Source organism: Jatropha curcas, chromosome 6 (genome assembly GCF_041381405.1).
Source record: "Jatropha curcas cultivar XTBG-Jc1 chromosome 6, XTBG_Jcur_1.0, whole genome shotgun sequence".
Classification (NCBI taxonomy): Eukaryota; Viridiplantae; Streptophyta; class Magnoliopsida; order Malpighiales; family Euphorbiaceae; genus Jatropha; species Jatropha curcas.
In genome coordinates, this window is record NC_143156.1 from 6,142,319 (window position 1) to 6,159,612 (window position 17,294).

Genomic DNA, 17,294 nt, shown 5'->3' on the forward strand with positions numbered 1-17,294 from the left:
ATAGCTAGGAAGGGAGAGGTTTTGAGCATCTACTTAATTTTTTATTGTCTAACAATTTGGTATCATCAATCAATGATAGGGTTTACCTAGTCTTTTAATTTTTGGTTACATTAAATTCTGGTTGTCGACACAAATTATAATGCTTGAGATAGATTTTGAGAGGTTACAGAGGGAATAATTGTTGTTTTTATTTACAAATTACTCATTTTCGATAATTTGGTCTCAATATTGAGAAGTTATACATATAATTAAACTATAATAGTTGCCCATGACTAATGGTGATGGTTAGTGCTTTATATTTTTTTATCAGCGAAATTAATTTATTTTATTATAATAAAGCATACATAAAGAAAATCAATAGAACAAAAGAAGAGGAACATTCATAAAGTCTCTTTTTGAGATAAGAAAAGAGAAAAAAAAAAAAATCAATACATAACTATGTTATTACATAAAAAAAAAAAAAAAAAAAAAACTTTAAAGCCATGCTGCTAAAAAAGTTAGACAGCATCCATTGCTTTCTTGGTTAGTGATTTATCAACATATGATGAGTGGCAAATGTAAAATTCAAAGTTAAGAGGGCAAAATAAAAAAAAAAAAATTCATAAATTAGAGATTCAGAATAACATAAAAATTCACTATTTTAATAGATAATATTTAAAATTTTCACTATTTTAGTAGATAAAATTTAGAAAATATTTTTTTACTAGAGGAGTCAGGCTACCCTGGCCCCTCCAAGCATTTGCCATAACTAATGATCACAACAATAATTTATGGATCAGTAAATTTATATTTTTTGTTTTTCTTCTGAATAATAAGATTGCCAATTGTCAATATTTGGAAAACATTTTTCTCTTAAAAAGAAAATTTTATTTTATTTTAAAATAACTCAATTTTTCTTTAATTAGAAAAATATTTTTTCAATGATTAATTTTCCTTTAAATTAAGTGCGATGATAAGTATATTCTTTATATAAAAAATATTTTCCTTTAAATTTTAGTGATTAAAAAAAAATTATGCAGGAGAACTGAATAATACACCAATATAATTTTTTTAGGCACCTTTCAAAAAAAAAAAAATTTTTTTTTAGGCAAAACGTATTTTTAAATTCTCAAATTTATCAAGTTTTATCTATTAAACACTTGAATTTTTATTGGTTAATATTGAACCTTTCAATTTTTATTTTTGTTAAAATTAAACTCTTATTTAATTAAGATCATAAAATGTCCAGCTATTACTCAAAAAAATGGAATTTCTTTTTTCTGTAGGGAAAAGGAAGGCGATGCTATTAGAAGTTCAATTGACTCAGTTTGCTGCTTCAAACTTAAATTTTGGATAAGCCCGACCCGGTTGGAACCTTGGACCTGAAAAAAAAAAAAAAAAAAAAAAAAAAAGAACGGTATCATTTCGCCGATACAATGCCGTTTTGATAGTCGGCAGTCGCTTGGGGAAAATTACTCCATTTTGCGCTTTGACAGTTACCATGTCGTTCTCTTCTCCTCAGTTTAGTTGAACAAAAAATTAATGGCGATTTTTTCATTCCATTCAGTTCTCTAACTTTTTCATTACCATCAATCCAAATGAATTCCGCACTCTGTGTATCAGTGTAATTCAATCATATGCTTCGGTAGTGATATGCAAGTCTTGCTCCGTTCTTTCTAGTATATTGATTTGTAATTTTTTGACCTGATAATCCGTAACCTTGAAATGGCTTTGATAGATGTAGCTAAAGCTTGCCTTGATTCAATTAACCAAGTAAGTCTTTTTTTTTTTTTTTTTTTTTTAATTTATAAATTTATTGTTATTTTTAATTATAAATATGAAGGTTCCATTGCTAATTCATTTTGTTAGAATGTGTTAGTTCTAATTTGGGAAATTTTCTTAGAATGTGTTAGTTCAATCGCCCAAAATGGATTTTTTGGTAGAAATTTTTGAGCAAAAATTTGAAGAATCAATATTGTGGCATTATCTTGTGCTTTAGTCATTGATGAACTTACTGAACATATACTGGAGGATGTTCTTTGGTGTATGTGTTTTATTGATGATATAGTGCTGAAACCCAATTAGATTTAGTGGAAGTTGGAGCAGTGGAGTATTGTCTTTCTAGTGAAGTAGAACCAAAATTGAATATATGCATTTGTAATTTTTGCAATGTCAGCGAATTGGAGTTATTTTAGATGTAAAGTGCTGCAAAGTGACCACTTGTGATACATTGGTTCTATCATACAAAGGCATGGGGGAGAATAAGGAGACTTGTAGTATTTATGATAGGAGAGAAGTTCGACAGATGTCCTATGTGATCATAAATCAATTCCATTTGTGTAGGACATAAAGCTATGGATGTTTGCAAATGAAAAATTGGCATATTGGTAGAATGAGCATGTTCGAAAATAGAAATGGGGAAAATGCATGTTTGGAAATTTGTGAAAAGGATCGAATTAGGAATTTGAATTTGTAGGAAAGTGAAAGTGGAGTCATTGGGAAGAAGTTGAGGGAGGGTTTTGGATGTGTACGTTAAAAAAAAAAAAAAAAAAAAAAAAAAAAATAGTGCATCCATGTTAAAGTGGATTGGAGAAAATCAAGAAAAATGAGGATGATGTGAAGTGAAGTGGTTAGGAAGAACTATGAATCTTAGATCCTTTTGAAATAGACCTAAACCGAGTAGACTGATGGAAATATGATCTATATGGTTGAGCTCTACTAGATTGTGATTGAGACTGGTTTGAGTTATAGTGAGTATGAGTAGCTCTTTTTAGATGCTGAACTTCTGATCCTAGCATCACCAATACTTAACTGTTGAAATCTGCTTATTGGAGTTTCTCACATTACCCCTGCTTATTTCTAAACTACATCTAGGTGCTTTTACTTGCATTCTTTTCCCGTTGTATTTCATTAGAGTATGAGATAAGATTTTGTCCTGCTCCCATTAACTTGATTGTAAAGCTTCCTTGAGATGTTGGGAGGCTTTTAGCGAATTAGTTTCTAACAAAGGAGTTGCAAATGTGCTGTGTTTTCTTTTGAGTTTGGGTTGTTCTTGCTGGTATCATCTCAGTAAATGTGAGTTTATATCTTTTCTTTTCCCCCTTGAAATCATCACTTTGCTGCTTGTTTTTTGTTTTAACTCTTGGTTGCGGTATTCCAGTGCCTTATTTTTTAAGAGCTCACTCTAGTTAAGTTTCGTGGCTTTTTTCTACTTTTGTTTGAAAGGCTTTGCACATATGCTGACATTTCTGTATTTGATTACTTACTATGTTTTGGGTAATCTTCCTTCCTTGGTTTTATGTCTTTGTAACTTCAAATTGCCATCTTTATTTATTTATTTATTTATTTTGCCTTCTCTTTTATCTTAAATTTTTGTATGTTGACTTTCTCTAACTTTCCTTTCCGTTTGCCTTTTAGATCTCGGAGCATATAAAAGGTGCCACTCTTTATCTGGATTCTGGATGCACAGAGAGTTTCCAATTTGCTGGAGTTTTTCCTTTGTTATTGGACCTTGGAGTGCAAGCTGTTTGTAGCCTAGAAAACGTGTGTGCTCTTGATGGGGTGAGTATTTGCAAAAATTCATGTTGATGTCTCTTTCACTTGTTATGTACAAAGTTTGATCTGATCTTGTACTAGACTTAGAAAGCGAAAGACATAGGTGGACAATATATTGTTTGTTATTTATACATAATAGTCTTTTGCATTTTTAATGTGATAATGGGATAAAGCCTTACAGATAATGAATATGACAGAAACTAGTGTAGGAACCAAATAAGATTACATAATGATTGCCGTTTTTATTTGTTTCATAAAATAGTCCTGATGATCAGATGATCTTGCATAAATTGGAAATTTTTACTGTTGGAGCATTTGCTCATGCTATGCCTAGAACATGAACAATATGGAAGGAAAAGCACAAGGGTAGGTAATGCGGCATCTGTATGCCGTTTGTGATACCAGATTGCCAGTTTTTTCTTGTTCGTGATCTATAAATTCGCAATAATTTCATTTCAATTATCTTAATCTAGAGCCTCAGGAGTTTGTAATCATCTATATTGTTTCTTTGTCTAGGTGGTTAGTTGGAATCCAGATTCTGACGCTGCAACGAAAATTGTTGTTATCACATCTCGTCTACTTAGTGATGCACATCGATATATCTTACGTTGCCTAAGCACACATCAAGGTGTTCAGAGTTTTACAGTGTACACATCAATCTCAGAGGTATTGCTTTGATGTTATAGTATTTTATTGCTTGAATTTATTTGCTTCACGTTTCTTTATTTTTTATTCCTGGTCTGAATCCATCTGTCTTAACTTTATTCTACTAAAAGATATGTTTAACCTCAATAACTTTGTTTTTTTTAGTGCTATTGTTTGGTTCAATTGTTCACATTTTGTCTGTCTTGCCATTGCTTGTGTCTTTGAGTTAAAAACCGTGGCACCCATGTTCACCAATTTTGTGTAAAAGAAGAAACAGCTATGTGATGTAGCAACCAAAAAAGGGAGACCTACTTTGCCGAAGTATAACAGACTTGATTAAATTCATCTACATGAATTCCAGAGTTTAATCATGGTGGTTTGCAGAGGCACACAGTTTATTTTATGAGTAGGGTATATCCTGTACAATTTCTTAATCCAATCAGGATCTTCCAGACTACAAATATTCAATATCTGGTCAAACCACAGTATCCATATGAAATTAGAATACAAAATAAAAATCATTGTAATTACAAAATTTTCAGAGATCTTTGGCTAGAGGTCCTTGCTTTTCTTTTTGCTGGTTAAAAAGACTTTGGCTTTGGACACTTTGTAGATGTTTGCTCGAAAAGAAAGGTATTTTTACGAGACTGAAACTTTCTATAACAGTTGTTACTATTAGATCCATAAAGTGCTTTGGCAATTGTAGGTAGCTCACTCGGCATCTCCTAATTCACCTCTGGGACCTGATGCATTCCATGAATATGAATCCTTGCTTATTCAAGATTATGAGGAGCTCATTAAGAAATCTAATTCAAAATTTGAACTCTCAAAAGATAGTGCTCTCCAAGAAAATACAGACTTGGAAGATGAAGGATGGTCACGTCTTACATCCAGTGGAGAGGAGGTCCCTCACCTTGCAGCTGCTCCAAGTGGTAGAAATATTTATGGAGATTATGGTTATCTGGAAGATGCAACACAAAAGTTGGTTGTTTCTGTGCATCACTTTCCCATGATTTTTTGTCCTTTATCACCTAGAGTCTTTGTCTTGCCTTCAGAGGGTTCAGTTGCTGAAGCATGCTTATCGACTGAACATGAAGATTCACTTAGTCTTGGATTGCCTCCCATAAGTTCTGGAGTGCCTCCTGATGGTGATGATGTTCCTCCTGGGGCACTTCTCACAGCACATTTTCTTTACCATCTAGCTGCAAAGGTATTAAGTCCTATATTTTGCTTAAACATAGACAGTTTTTTCCCATTTCCTGTATCTTTATTTTTTATTTTTTTGACTTGCATTAAATTTCCTCGGTTATCACTGCACATTTTCTTTACCATCTAGCTGCAAAGGTATTAAGTTCTATATTTTGCTTAAACCCAGACAGTTTTTTCCCATTTTCTGCATCTTTATTTTTTATTTTTTGACTTGCATTAATTTTCCTTGGTTATTTAAGCTAGAACCATTATCCTCAAGTATATTACACTTGTTCTTACTATCACCATAGCATGAAAAAGAGAAAAAGAGTTGATGCCTGAGGAGGGTGAGATAACAAAAGTTACCTAACTCTTAAAACCCAAAGTACATATGGATCCTTTCTCCACAAAAGAGCCTAATTCTTGGAGAACTTATGTAAATTGCATAAGTAGGGGAAAAATGAATAGATAACAGAAAATAAGTATTCCCGTTGTTGGAAGAATCTGTTTCCCCTTGAACATGTTTTTGACCGTCGGCTGAATACTATTCTATGCTAGGAGCATGTTTAAAATGGTTCAGAAAAGTAGCCAGCTTGTGGAAATTCTCATGTTTTCCTTTGTTTTTATTGACAAAGCTTTTCTTTTCTAAAATTTGTAGATGGACCTGAAAATGGAAATATATTCCCTGGGTGATCTGTCAAAAACTGTTGGCAAGATTATGACAGACATGTCTAGCCTTTATGATGTAGGCCGCCGTAAGCGTTCTGCTGGTCTTTTACTTATTGACCGCACACTTGATCTCCTTACTCCATGCTGTCATGGGGATTCACTAGTTGATCGCATTTTTTCATCTTTGCCTCGAAGAGAAAGAACAACATCTTATTCCCACATGAAAGACTCGCAAAATCAACTCAAACTTGGCCCTTCTAACCTACAACATGCGCCGCTTGATGTTCAGATACCTCTTGCTAAAATATTAAGAGGAGCTAATGGAATAAATGGCTCTTCACTTTTACAGAGTATTGAGGCTTTCCTAAGTGGGTGGGATGCTAATAACTCTGCTCCTCAAATTGTAGACCTGGTTAACCTCTGTAATAAAGTTCATGATGAGAAGTCTACTCTCTCTGAGATTCAACTATTTAGTGGGTCATTGGTTTCTACAGAAACTTTCCGTGGAACACCATTTATGGAAGCTATATTGGACAGAAGAACAAAAGATGGAACAGTACTGGTAAGGAAGTGGCTTCAAGAAACTTTGCGCCGGGAAAATATTACTGTTAATGTGAAAACTCGTCCTGGTTTAGCTACAGAATCAGAGTTGAAATCTATGATTGAAGCATTAGCTAAAAGCCAGTCATCATTAATCAGAAACAAAGGAATTCTTCTGTTAGCAGTAGCTGTACTAGTTTCCCTAGATGAATCACATTCTACCAGATGGGATGCATTTATTAGTGCTGAGAAAATATTGAGAGCAAGTGCTGGAGACACAAGCCAGAGTCTTGCTGCTCAAATTGGTGATCTTATCAATAAGAGTATTTTGATGGCATCTAGGGGACAAAATTGCAAAACTGAACCTTTACAAGCATTACTTTCTTTTGAAGATGCTTTGTTCCTTATGATTGTTGGCTATATATTGGCTGGTGAGATTTTCCCTACTTCTGGCTCAGGTGGTCCATTTTCATGGGAAGAGGAGCATTTTCTAAAGGAAGCTGTTATGGATGCAATCCTTGAAAACGCATCAGTATCAAAACTCAAGTTTCTCCATGGTCTAACAGAAGAACTTGAGGCCAACTTCAATAGGAAAAAATTAGAAGTGATAGAAGAATCACCAGATAAGTTAGAAATTGATGATTTTGATGATGACCAGTGGGGAAAATGGGGCGATGAAGAGGAGGATGATGATGATAAGAATAAGAAGGAACAACAATATGATGACATGCAGGTGAGGTTGGAGTTGCGTGATAGGGTGGATAGCCTTTTCAAATTTTTTCACAAGTTATCTTCTCTAAAAAGGAGGAACATACCATTGAGAGAAGGGACGTTCTATTTGGAAAGCAACTTAAGTGATGATTTTGACTCGAATAAAGGGTTACTCTATAAGATTCTAAGAAGTGTGTTGAGCAAAAATAACATTCCTGGGTTGGAGTATCATTCCTCTACCATGGGACGGCTTTTCAAAAGTGGTTTTGGAAGATTTGGTCTCGGACAGGTGTTAATTAAATTCCATAAATTTAGGTAGACCATTTTTTCATGATGTCATATTCTGAACTTGATTTTTGTATTCTGCAGGCAAAACCAAGTCTCGCAGACCAGAATGTCATATTGGTTTTTGTGATTGGGGGCATCAATGGCACTGAGGTGTGAATTTCTTTGATTTCTCCACTTATTTTTGTTGTGCCAATTTTTTCTGCTATTTTTCCTTTTCCCCCACATTTAAAGCCTCAAGATTACTGTTTGAATCTTATGGTAATTCTTTTCAAAATGATTTCTAGTTGCATGTTTTGCATCAATGACCATTATTTCAATTATTCCGGCAGAAGCATAGCTTTTCTATTGACCAATTGCTTTTCGTCTGTTCTAAGGTACGTGAAGCTCGAGAAGCAATAGCAGAAAGTGGAAGGCCCGACGTAGAATTGATCATTGGCGGAACAACATTTCTAACTCCTGACAATATGTTTGATTTACTAATGGGGCACTGTAGTCACTTGTGAGTAAATATTTTTGAAACATCTGGAAGATAAAATATACACAAAAACTAAGGTCAAAATGAAAATAAAATTCGTTTTAACATATCATGTGATTCATGTAATGAGTTTGATGTAGCAAATTGTACATTTTGCTCTGATGTAGGGTAAGAAAAGTGAGAAGGTTCAGTTCCTTATGTTTTATGACCTCAACAGTTTTGCTTCAAAACTATGTCGGCAATAATTTTTTAAGTAGCTTTTAGCGTTTTGATTGGTCAAAACGCTAAATGCTACTTTTAATAGTATTCGTTAACAGTTTTTGAATGAGCTTTTAGATGTTAAGGTAGTGTTTTGTGAAAAATTAACTCATATAACGTTTAGCTTTTAGCGTTTCATGAAAAGCTGTTCAAACATCTAACAGTTAAACGCTACTAAAACAGCTAACAACTACCCAAAAATAATGTGGCATTTTGGCTTTTATTTCTCTCTTTCTTTTGCCTACTTATTAGAAACTTCCAAGGATTTGACATTGGTAAATTATCATAATGCTCCTGAAGTATTCTATAATTAACATACAGGTACCCATTGTTTTAGATTTGGCATTTTTAATTCTTGAATTTTGCTTACAAGTAAATATCGTTGTCATTTACAAAATTATGGGTTTTAATACACTTTAGGTTTTGATATTTTAGCTTGTGCAATGGTTTTGACTTATAAACTTTGACATTTTAGCTTATATAATATTTTGTTCTTAAAATTTTAAAATATAATTTACTTCTTTTTAACAACTAACTAACTAACTAACTAACTAACTAACTATATATATATATATATATGATTGAAGTGCTTAAGTTATTACACTATTTAATAATTAAATCCTTAGCCATCTTTGTACATTTCACAAGATATGTTCATAGGTGTTATGACTTTATAAATTTTACAAAGTCTGTCTAGCCAGCAAACAGATTTACTTTTCAGTATTTGTAATAATAAGTCTATGGCATGGGTGTAGTGTTTTACTCCAATGAATTTTATGGATCTATCATAAATATATGGTGAAAATATGGAAGGTTAAATAATAAAACTCATTCATAAATTTATATTGGTTTATATTAGTGCAGTTCACTCGGATTTATTTAATCTATTAATTAATAAAAAAAATTCTAGTTTTACAATTAATACTGCTGCAATACAATATAATTTTCAAGTATGACAATTAATTATGGAACTAAATCCATGAAAGCATACATGTGCAAAATGATAATTTGATCAAGAAATCAAAATTTTAGATACAAATAATAAAATTAATGTTCAATAAAAAGTCACTTTGAACCCTGGGGCAAATAAGTTTCAAGGAACTAAGTCTTCTATTAATGAACTGAACTTTCTATTGTACACTCAAAACTCTTAAAATGGATTGGGATAGTAACACTAAGTTAGAATTCCCAGTCTCCAATGGAGGTATGAATTTTAAAATATGAATATTCCTATGAAATTAAAAAAAAAAAAAAAAAAAAAGATAATGGTTTCTACACTCAGATATGATAGGGCTTTGAAGGAAGTATGTGACACAATTAGGACGACAATTTGACAACTTTTCATTATTAACTTTGTTTATGAGTGTTGAATTATTTGTTTATATAACAAAAAAAAATTCTCTATACTCTCACCACCAAACACTATCATAATCACTTTGCTAGTGATTTTTTATTACTATAAATATATTTTAGGCCCAACATCTACATAAATTTACATTAATTTTGATAGAATTTACTGATTTAAAAGGTATTGTTAACGAGAAATTATCGCTTCCATATCCCTAGGTCAAACACATTATCACTTCAAATCTTGACCTTGTCGAATTCAATTTTGTTTCTTGTTTTTGTTATTAATTTTCTCCAATTTCTCATTTGAATTTTAACCACAAAAATTTCATTAAAAATGTGAATTTTTTTTAAGATTTCAACATATAATGTCAATCATCACACATGGTTAAAAATATAAATTATGTGATATATATTCATCTAAAAAACATACGAAATGTATCATAAAAATCATGTTTAGACACAAAAAATGAATGACAAGAGTAATATAGAAATTTAGATTAAGAGTAAGGTAATACATTAAATTTAAATTTTAGATTTTCTATTTTTAATTTACATCATGTGATGTCTCCGTCAACTTATAAGCGACTAATAAAGTTATAGATAGAAGAAAAATATACCGACGTGAAATTGATTATTGGTGTAACAACGTTTTCCAACTACTAATAATGGGGCTTTATAGTCACTTATGAGTAGATAATATTTTGGAACATCTGAAAGATGGAATACACAAAAAAAAAAAAAAAAAAAACTAAGGTTAAAATGAAATACATTTTGTTTAAGATATAATGTGATTAATGGAAAGAGCTTGCTACCAAATTGTACATTTTGCTTTGATGTGGGTAAGAAAAAAAATGAGAAGATTCAGTTCCTACTTCCTTGTGTTTTATGACCTCAATAGTTTTGTTTTGTTTCAATTTTATTTCTTTGCCAACTTATTAGAGCCTTCTAAGGATTTGGCATTTCAGTATTCCTTCGAAGGGTAAATAATCACAATGCTCCTGAAGTATTGTATAATTAATATATGGGTCCCAATTGTTTTAGACTTAGTATTTTTAGTCCTTGAATTTTGTTAATAAGTAAATATTTTTGTCGTTTACAGAATTATGAGTTTTACAAGACTTTAGGTTTTGATATTTTGGCTTGTATAATAGTTTGATATTTAATTATATTTGACATTTTGGCTTATATAATATTTTATTTAAAATTTTAAAATATAATTTATTTCTTATCTATATGTATATAGCGCTTTAGTGTTTATGGTTTTATAAATTTTACAAATTTTAAGGATAAGTTTCTTTTTTTTTTTTTTAGGGTTTATACCAGTGTAGTTCACTTGTATTTATTTAGTTTATTAACTAAAAAAAAAAAATTCTAGTTCTACAAAGATTTCCAGATTTTATTAATATTGGCTGTAATCCAATTATCTTCAGGCACCAAAAATTAATTTGGACAAGAAGTTATTTATACCATTATTCTTTTTTAACTATTTTCAAGGAAAATGTTTTTTATAGAAAATATTATTTTAACAAGTTATTTTTCTGTAAATTATTCTATAAAAATAAATGGAGAATAAGTTAAAAATTCATCATTTAATAGATAATACTAAATTAAAATCTCGTCGCATTAACATAGAAGGAATGTAGAGATGATTTTTAGGATGTGAACACTTCTTTTGAAGTTGAGAATATAACCAAACAACGAGGTAAAAGTTGAAGAGCTACACAAGGTTATATCAAATTATGGATTGGAGTGGGTATATGAAAGAATTAAAAGCCAGAACTGTACGGCGTTAAATCGAATTATGAACTGGATTAAGTATATGAGAGAATTAGAAGCTAGATATTTAGCAACCACGTTTCTTATGATTCTTTATCAGACTTAACGAATCTTAAACAAATTGATGATTTGCAAGCTTAATTTGATGAATCATACAAGCCTTACGAAAGTAATTATGTCAGTGTTGAATTGTATTGTTTGTCAATTGCTAACAATAAACATTTCCTATTCTCACAATCAAACTCTAACATAATAATTCCAGTGTTGAATTTTTAATACTACATATATTTCTCTTTTGTTCCTTGCTATTGTATATATATTATAAATATATTTTTACCCACAATATCTAAATAAAACTACATTATATATGGTAAAACTTATTGATTCAAAGGTGTTGTTAGCAAGAAGTTGATGTTTTCATATCTTCAGTTTTACCACGCTTTCACTATACAATCTTGGGTTTGTCATATTTAATTTTGTTTCTTATTACTCACTTATTGTTATTAATTTTCTCCAATTTCTCATTTGAATTTTTAACTATGAAAGTTTATTAACAATTTGCATCTCAATGTAAATTTTAATTTCGACCTATAATGTCAATCATCACACGTATGATTAAAAATAAAAATTATGTGATATGTTCATTTGAAAGAAACATGAAATATATCATAAAAATAATGTTTAGACATAAAAAATGAATGACAAAAGTAAAATAGAAATTTAGATAAATAGTAAGGTGGTACGTTGAACCTAAAATTTATTTATTTATTTTTAATTTTTCGATTTACATCATGCAGGCGGTGTATAGGGACCAATAATGTTGTAAATGAGAGAAAAATATGGGTGTAGGAAAGTGGATATTCAGCTAACTCATGCCCACGTTAATGAAAGCTGACCAAAAAGAAGCTTCTTTCATTACCATTTCTCAAGCTTCGTTCATTACCATTTCTCAAGCTTCTTTCAAAATTTTTTAATTTTTTTTATTATTATTTCAATTTGTAAGCCACCCAACCCCACCATCATAACCCATCAATTAATTTTATAGTACATAGAGAACGGTCAACTGGTTTTTATTTTATTAATAGATAGAAATGTACATGTAATGGTTATTTAAGGTAATTAATGAATAATTAATCAGAAGAGGTTCATAATTTAGTAACCTAGAACATGAAACATAAATCTGACCCACTGAAACATATATATTTTGATTGTCTAATGAGCATGCCAAATTCATCATTATATGTCAATTCAAGTTTGTTCCCTTGTTTGATGCACCTCATCATAGATCATAGATGTGCCCAACGTTCCCACCATTCTAATTAAATCACTATTTGTCAAAAATTAAATTGTATACATTATTTTGTAAACATAGTAAATTATCTTTTGCAGCTCATTTAATCATGTAGCTTACATCAACCCTTTCTTTTGATTACATTTATTTGTTTCTGAAGCTATTCCATTTTGTTTTAATTCAAATTAATATTGCCTAAAGTTTATCGTTATGTCTTCTTGTCAGAAGAATGTAAGAATATATATATATTTTGATATCGAGTGGTGGCCAGCCCTTAAGATTAACCGGCAGATATGCATAGTTCCTACTCTTAATCTCGGGTCTTTGCAAATGCCCCTCTATATGGACCGGCAAATTTTCTATACACGTGGGGTTATGATCCATGAGCATTGGAGAGCTTAAGCTTAAACAGGGGGTAATGCGAAAAATCACATGAATTATTAGAAATTAGTCTTATTCCATTAAAGAACCTAATTAATGTTGTTAACATGGAGTATGAATAGCTACATTACTAAGCATAAGCATCTAAATGTAAAATAACTCCAAAGTAATTTATATAGTTTTTTTTTTTTTAAAAAAAAAGTTACATAATTCCATAAAAATTACTCCTCCGTCTCATTTTATTTACATGGATATTAAGAATTTAATTAACAAAAATTATTTTGCCATTTTTTACTCTTAACTCATTAAGATATTAATAAAAGTATTTCATTTAATGAACAATCATAAATATTACTATAGGAAAAATAATTATTTACATATTTAAATTTATAAACCTTACAAATATTTTTGGACATCTAAAAATGAATAACAAGCAAATAAAATGGGACGAGAGTATTTTTATATATTTGTAAATAGCCACTTGCGAAGCACCGATCAACGACTAATGAGAAATAAATGCATTTACAAATTTATCCAATCAATTTTTAAAGTTTAAAGTTAGTTATCTTGTTTATACAATTTCGAGATAGAGTTTGTAACCATAGAATATTGATATAATGAAATAAATTAAGAATTAAAATAATTAATCAAGTTAAACTGAATTATTTATGCCTTAAAAGATATGTACTAAAAGAGTTTGGTTAAAGGCTTATAATTAACAACATGCAATTTGCTATGAGTTAGGGAAGTATGAATTAAGGAATAAACAAACGTGAACATATAAATATACCTTTTGTGTGTGTGTGTGTGTGTGTGTGTGCATGTGAACATATTGAGAATTGAAAATAAAAAAAAAAATGTCAATTTTCTTTTAAAAATTTGACAATTTTATTTTCTGAATAAAAATTGCATTGTCAACTTGTCTCATGAAACCTTAATACCCGCAAGGCTAGGCATTATATAAAAACCGTGCATGTGAACATAAGCAAAGTTCCAATGTTTGATCACAAAACAATTTAAATAGCCGTTGACAAAACTGAAGAACCTTAAATTCCAGGAATACATGTTCCTTAACTGCATTGCCAAATCCTTTAGGATCACGTGATATTATTAGCAACCAGCATATTTCTCTAATTTCCAGAATTTTTTAACTATTAAAGTCTATAATTAGCCAATACATTCTTATCAAATGGCATAAACTATTCATGAAGCTGAAAGCCTAAAAATTATCAACATCTATTGCTTTTTTTTTTTTTTTTTTTTTTCTATCAGCAAAATTTCTTTTATTATTAAAATCTGGGAAAGCCTTAACACAACCAAGCATCTAAACCCAAGCCATCAAGCCTCCCAAAATACACCCATTCTAGCTCGAAAATGTTAAGTGAAAAAATCCGGGAAACTATACATCAGCTTGAAATCTCTTCTCGAGATAATAAAAGAAAATAAAAACAATTGAAGAAAAAATCATATAGCCTCAATAGTAAAAATCAAATCCCAACAATAAAGGGCACTGTTGCATCTACACATCTCTTAGCCAAGTTATCAGCAAAATGGTTTCTCTCTTGAATCACATGATGAAAGGAGATATTACCCGTGGATTCTAGTATCATATCAAATTTATTGAAATATTTCCACCACTTTCAAAGACGTTTGTCCCTTTGAGATACCCAACATATAACATTTTTAGAATCTAATTCAATAATTAAAAGGCAATATTTAAAGTCCGACAGAGAAAATACCTCCACTGCTTTAAAGATGTCAAGAAGTTCTACATAATAAAAAACAAGCACACCCGCAAACTCAAAAAATAAACAGATCATTGTATCTTCTGAATTTCTAAGAACTCCACCAATACCAGTTGGGCCTGATTTTCCTCTAGAAGCTCCATCAGTGTTAAATTTTAGATAATCCGTAGAAGATTGTTGCCTTTCCAGCACAGATTTTTGTATATAACTGTCCAAATATCCAAGCCATCTACTCTTACAAACCAAGATCGAGTGAGAGAACTAATCATTAAAATAAAAAGGAATAGATGGAAACTTAACCTTAAGAAGCTCAAAGCTGCGTAATTTAATAATATTAATAAGAGAAGCATTGTAGCATTGTCTTGTCTAATCCCAGAGAAAATGAAGTTGTTCCTTCGAAGCCAAATTGGCCAACAAGTTATAAAAAATAAGGAAACCCATGCAATATACAGCCCTTTAAACTTTAATAAGCTTTCCCATTACCAACATAAATCATTCAAAGAGGATGGTAGAACACCAGAAACATTCCACCATTAGAAAATAGATAACCAAATCTCTCTAGAAGTTTCACAAAGCAACAATATATGGTTGAGCATACACATCCATCAAGGCTCAAAATAAGATTTCTTTTGAACAAATTGGTAATAATAAAATATCTCGATGATCAAAAGTCCAAGCAAGCTTTTTTCAAAAGGAAGCCTTTTTCTGATTTAAACCTCCACCACCATTCGCCGAGGAGAGTAGTATTTTTTCTTTTAAATGATGCAACACCTAAACCTCCACTCTTTTTATCAAAAGATATTTTTTTCCAAGCAACCCAGTTCAATAGTTTTCCCCCCTCTAAACCCTTGCCCTAAAAAAATTTACATTGGATCGATTCAATGCCGCTGATAACTTTAGCAGGTAGACATGTAAAAAGTTATCCTATATTACAAGATAAATATTTAAATTGTTAGAAAGTTATCCTTTACAAACTTCAGTACATTTTTTAAAATTGACGAACAAAACTTTAGTAACTAAAATTGATCTCCTGAAATTTAAAGATTTAGTTTGGATTTTTTTCCATGAAATTAAAAACCTATCAAATATTTAATTATGAAAAATATACTATACAACTTAGAAACTTAGAAACCTTAAACCTCAAACTCTAAACTTTAAAACTCAAAGTTCCATGTTCAATTTTTATAGTTATACATATTAAACTTTGAGTTATACTTGTACTTAGGTTGGATTCCTACCCACATTGAATAAAAAATCTAGTAATAAAAAATAACATTCTAGAATTACAATTATTTTTACTGCAAATGCTAGTACTTTAATCATAGTTCTAGAACTTAGTTACTTTTCAACGATACATACATCCAACCCCGAACCGTACGATTTTTCCACTAATTTTAATTTTTTGAATTTTTCCTTCTTTCCATATTATATTTTGATCTTAATTTTAAAATTCCATTCTTACCCTTCCTCAAAAGTCTATAAATTCCTCCCTGCACAGTCTACCCTCTTCACATCTTCAGCTCCTTTGACATTTATACAAAAATGACTTGCAGTTACAAGGTCAGCACCCTTTGCATTATAGCTTTCCTCCTTATCTCCCTCACTCTCGCCAATGCCATCCGGCCGGAGCCAGCCTTTGCCGGTGTTTCTCCGGTGAAATCCGAACACAGGGTATCCTAGTTTAATCTCTTAACTTCAATCTTTCTCTTCTTTTTTTTTTTTTGGGGGGGGTTCATTTCGATTAGGGTATTCTCAGCTTTGCATTCTCTGAACCTAAAATCTTTTCTCGGATGATGCTTCGGCTGTACATTCAACAATTGTTTTATATTGATTTTTTTTTTCTTTCGCACCCAACTGTAGTTTTATAAGTTTTAATAAAAATTTGTATTTTTATTTATTGAAGGATATTGGTCAAGCAAATAGGGATGAAGTAGAAGAGAACTGCGTAGGAGTAGAGGAAGAGGAGTGCTTGATGAGAAGAACACTTGCAGCTCATATCGATTATATTTACACCCAGAAAAATAGTCCATGAAATTATTTACATGTTTAGTCATTTTCTTGTTTCGATAGATATTTATATATATGTGTTATTTTTATTTATTTTTATGTAAGTAATATATAGAGCAGCCACATTTCATTATTAATTTCAGGCTTCTGCTAGGTCTGATACATATAAGATTTTCCTTTGTATTTATATTTGTCTACTTTATTTAAATTTTGTCCAAATCTAGAAAAAAAAAATGTTCTGGAGCTTCATTTTGAGATGAAAATTGAATTGGAAAATTAATTCAGAGACAAAAGATAAAGAAGAATAATATTTTAAAATTAACAAGAAATTTTGCTAATTTTCAAATTTTGCATTGATATAATTTGGTGCTAATTAATTTTCTTTTTCTATATATATTAAAAACTCCATAACCGTCTAAATTCCTAGCTGGATTAG

At 30.7% G+C, this 17,294-nt stretch overlaps 2 protein-coding genes across 2 annotated transcripts; both read left to right on the forward strand.

Moving 5' to 3' along the window:
• The first annotated feature begins 1,422 nt into the window (after positions 1-1,422).
• Positions 1,423-8,264, forward strand: LOC105650818 (vesicle docking protein). The gene is made up of 7 exons (XM_089723379.1): positions 1,423-1,752; positions 3,397-3,540; positions 4,051-4,200; positions 4,886-5,389; positions 6,026-7,576; positions 7,657-7,725; positions 7,950-8,264. The coding sequence occupies exons 1-7, from the start codon at positions 1,705-1,707 to the stop codon at positions 8,076-8,078; spliced, it is 2,595 nt and encodes an 864-aa protein (XP_089579505.1). The 5' UTR covers positions 1,423-1,704; the 3' UTR covers positions 8,079-8,264.
• Positions 8,265-16,371: 8,107 nt separating this feature from the next.
• On the forward strand, positions 16,372-16,995 carry LOC110008772 (phytosulfokines). The gene is made up of 2 exons (XM_020676778.3): positions 16,372-16,522; positions 16,755-16,995. The coding sequence occupies exons 1-2, from the start codon at positions 16,394-16,396 to the stop codon at positions 16,881-16,883; spliced, it is 258 nt and encodes an 85-aa protein (XP_020532437.1). The 5' UTR covers positions 16,372-16,393; the 3' UTR covers positions 16,884-16,995.
• The last annotated feature ends 299 nt before the right edge of the window (positions 16,996-17,294 follow it).

What these genes read in the sequence shown, in the direction of transcription:
- LOC105650818 (XM_089723379.1), top strand. Translation starts at nt 1,705, where the DNA reads ATGGCTTTGATAGATGTAGCTAAAGCTTGCCTTGATTCAATTAACCAA. An exon ending in TTTACCATCTAGCTGCAAAG is followed by an intron (nt 5,390 to 6,025) that starts GTATTAAGTCCT and finishes TAAAATTTGTAG; the next exon opens with ATGGACCTGAAAATGGAAAT. An exon ending in GAAGATTTGGTCTCGGACAG is followed by an intron (nt 7,577 to 7,656) that starts GTGTTAATTAAA and finishes TGTATTCTGCAG; the next exon opens with GCAAAACCAAGTCTCGCAGA.
- LOC110008772 (XM_020676778.3), top strand. Translation starts at nt 16,394, where the DNA reads ATGACTTGCAGTTACAAGGTCAGCACCCTTTGCATTATAGCTTTCCTC. An exon ending in CGGTGAAATCCGAACACAGG is followed by an intron (nt 16,523 to 16,754) that starts GTATCCTAGTTT and finishes TATTTATTGAAG; the next exon opens with GATATTGGTCAAGCAAATAG.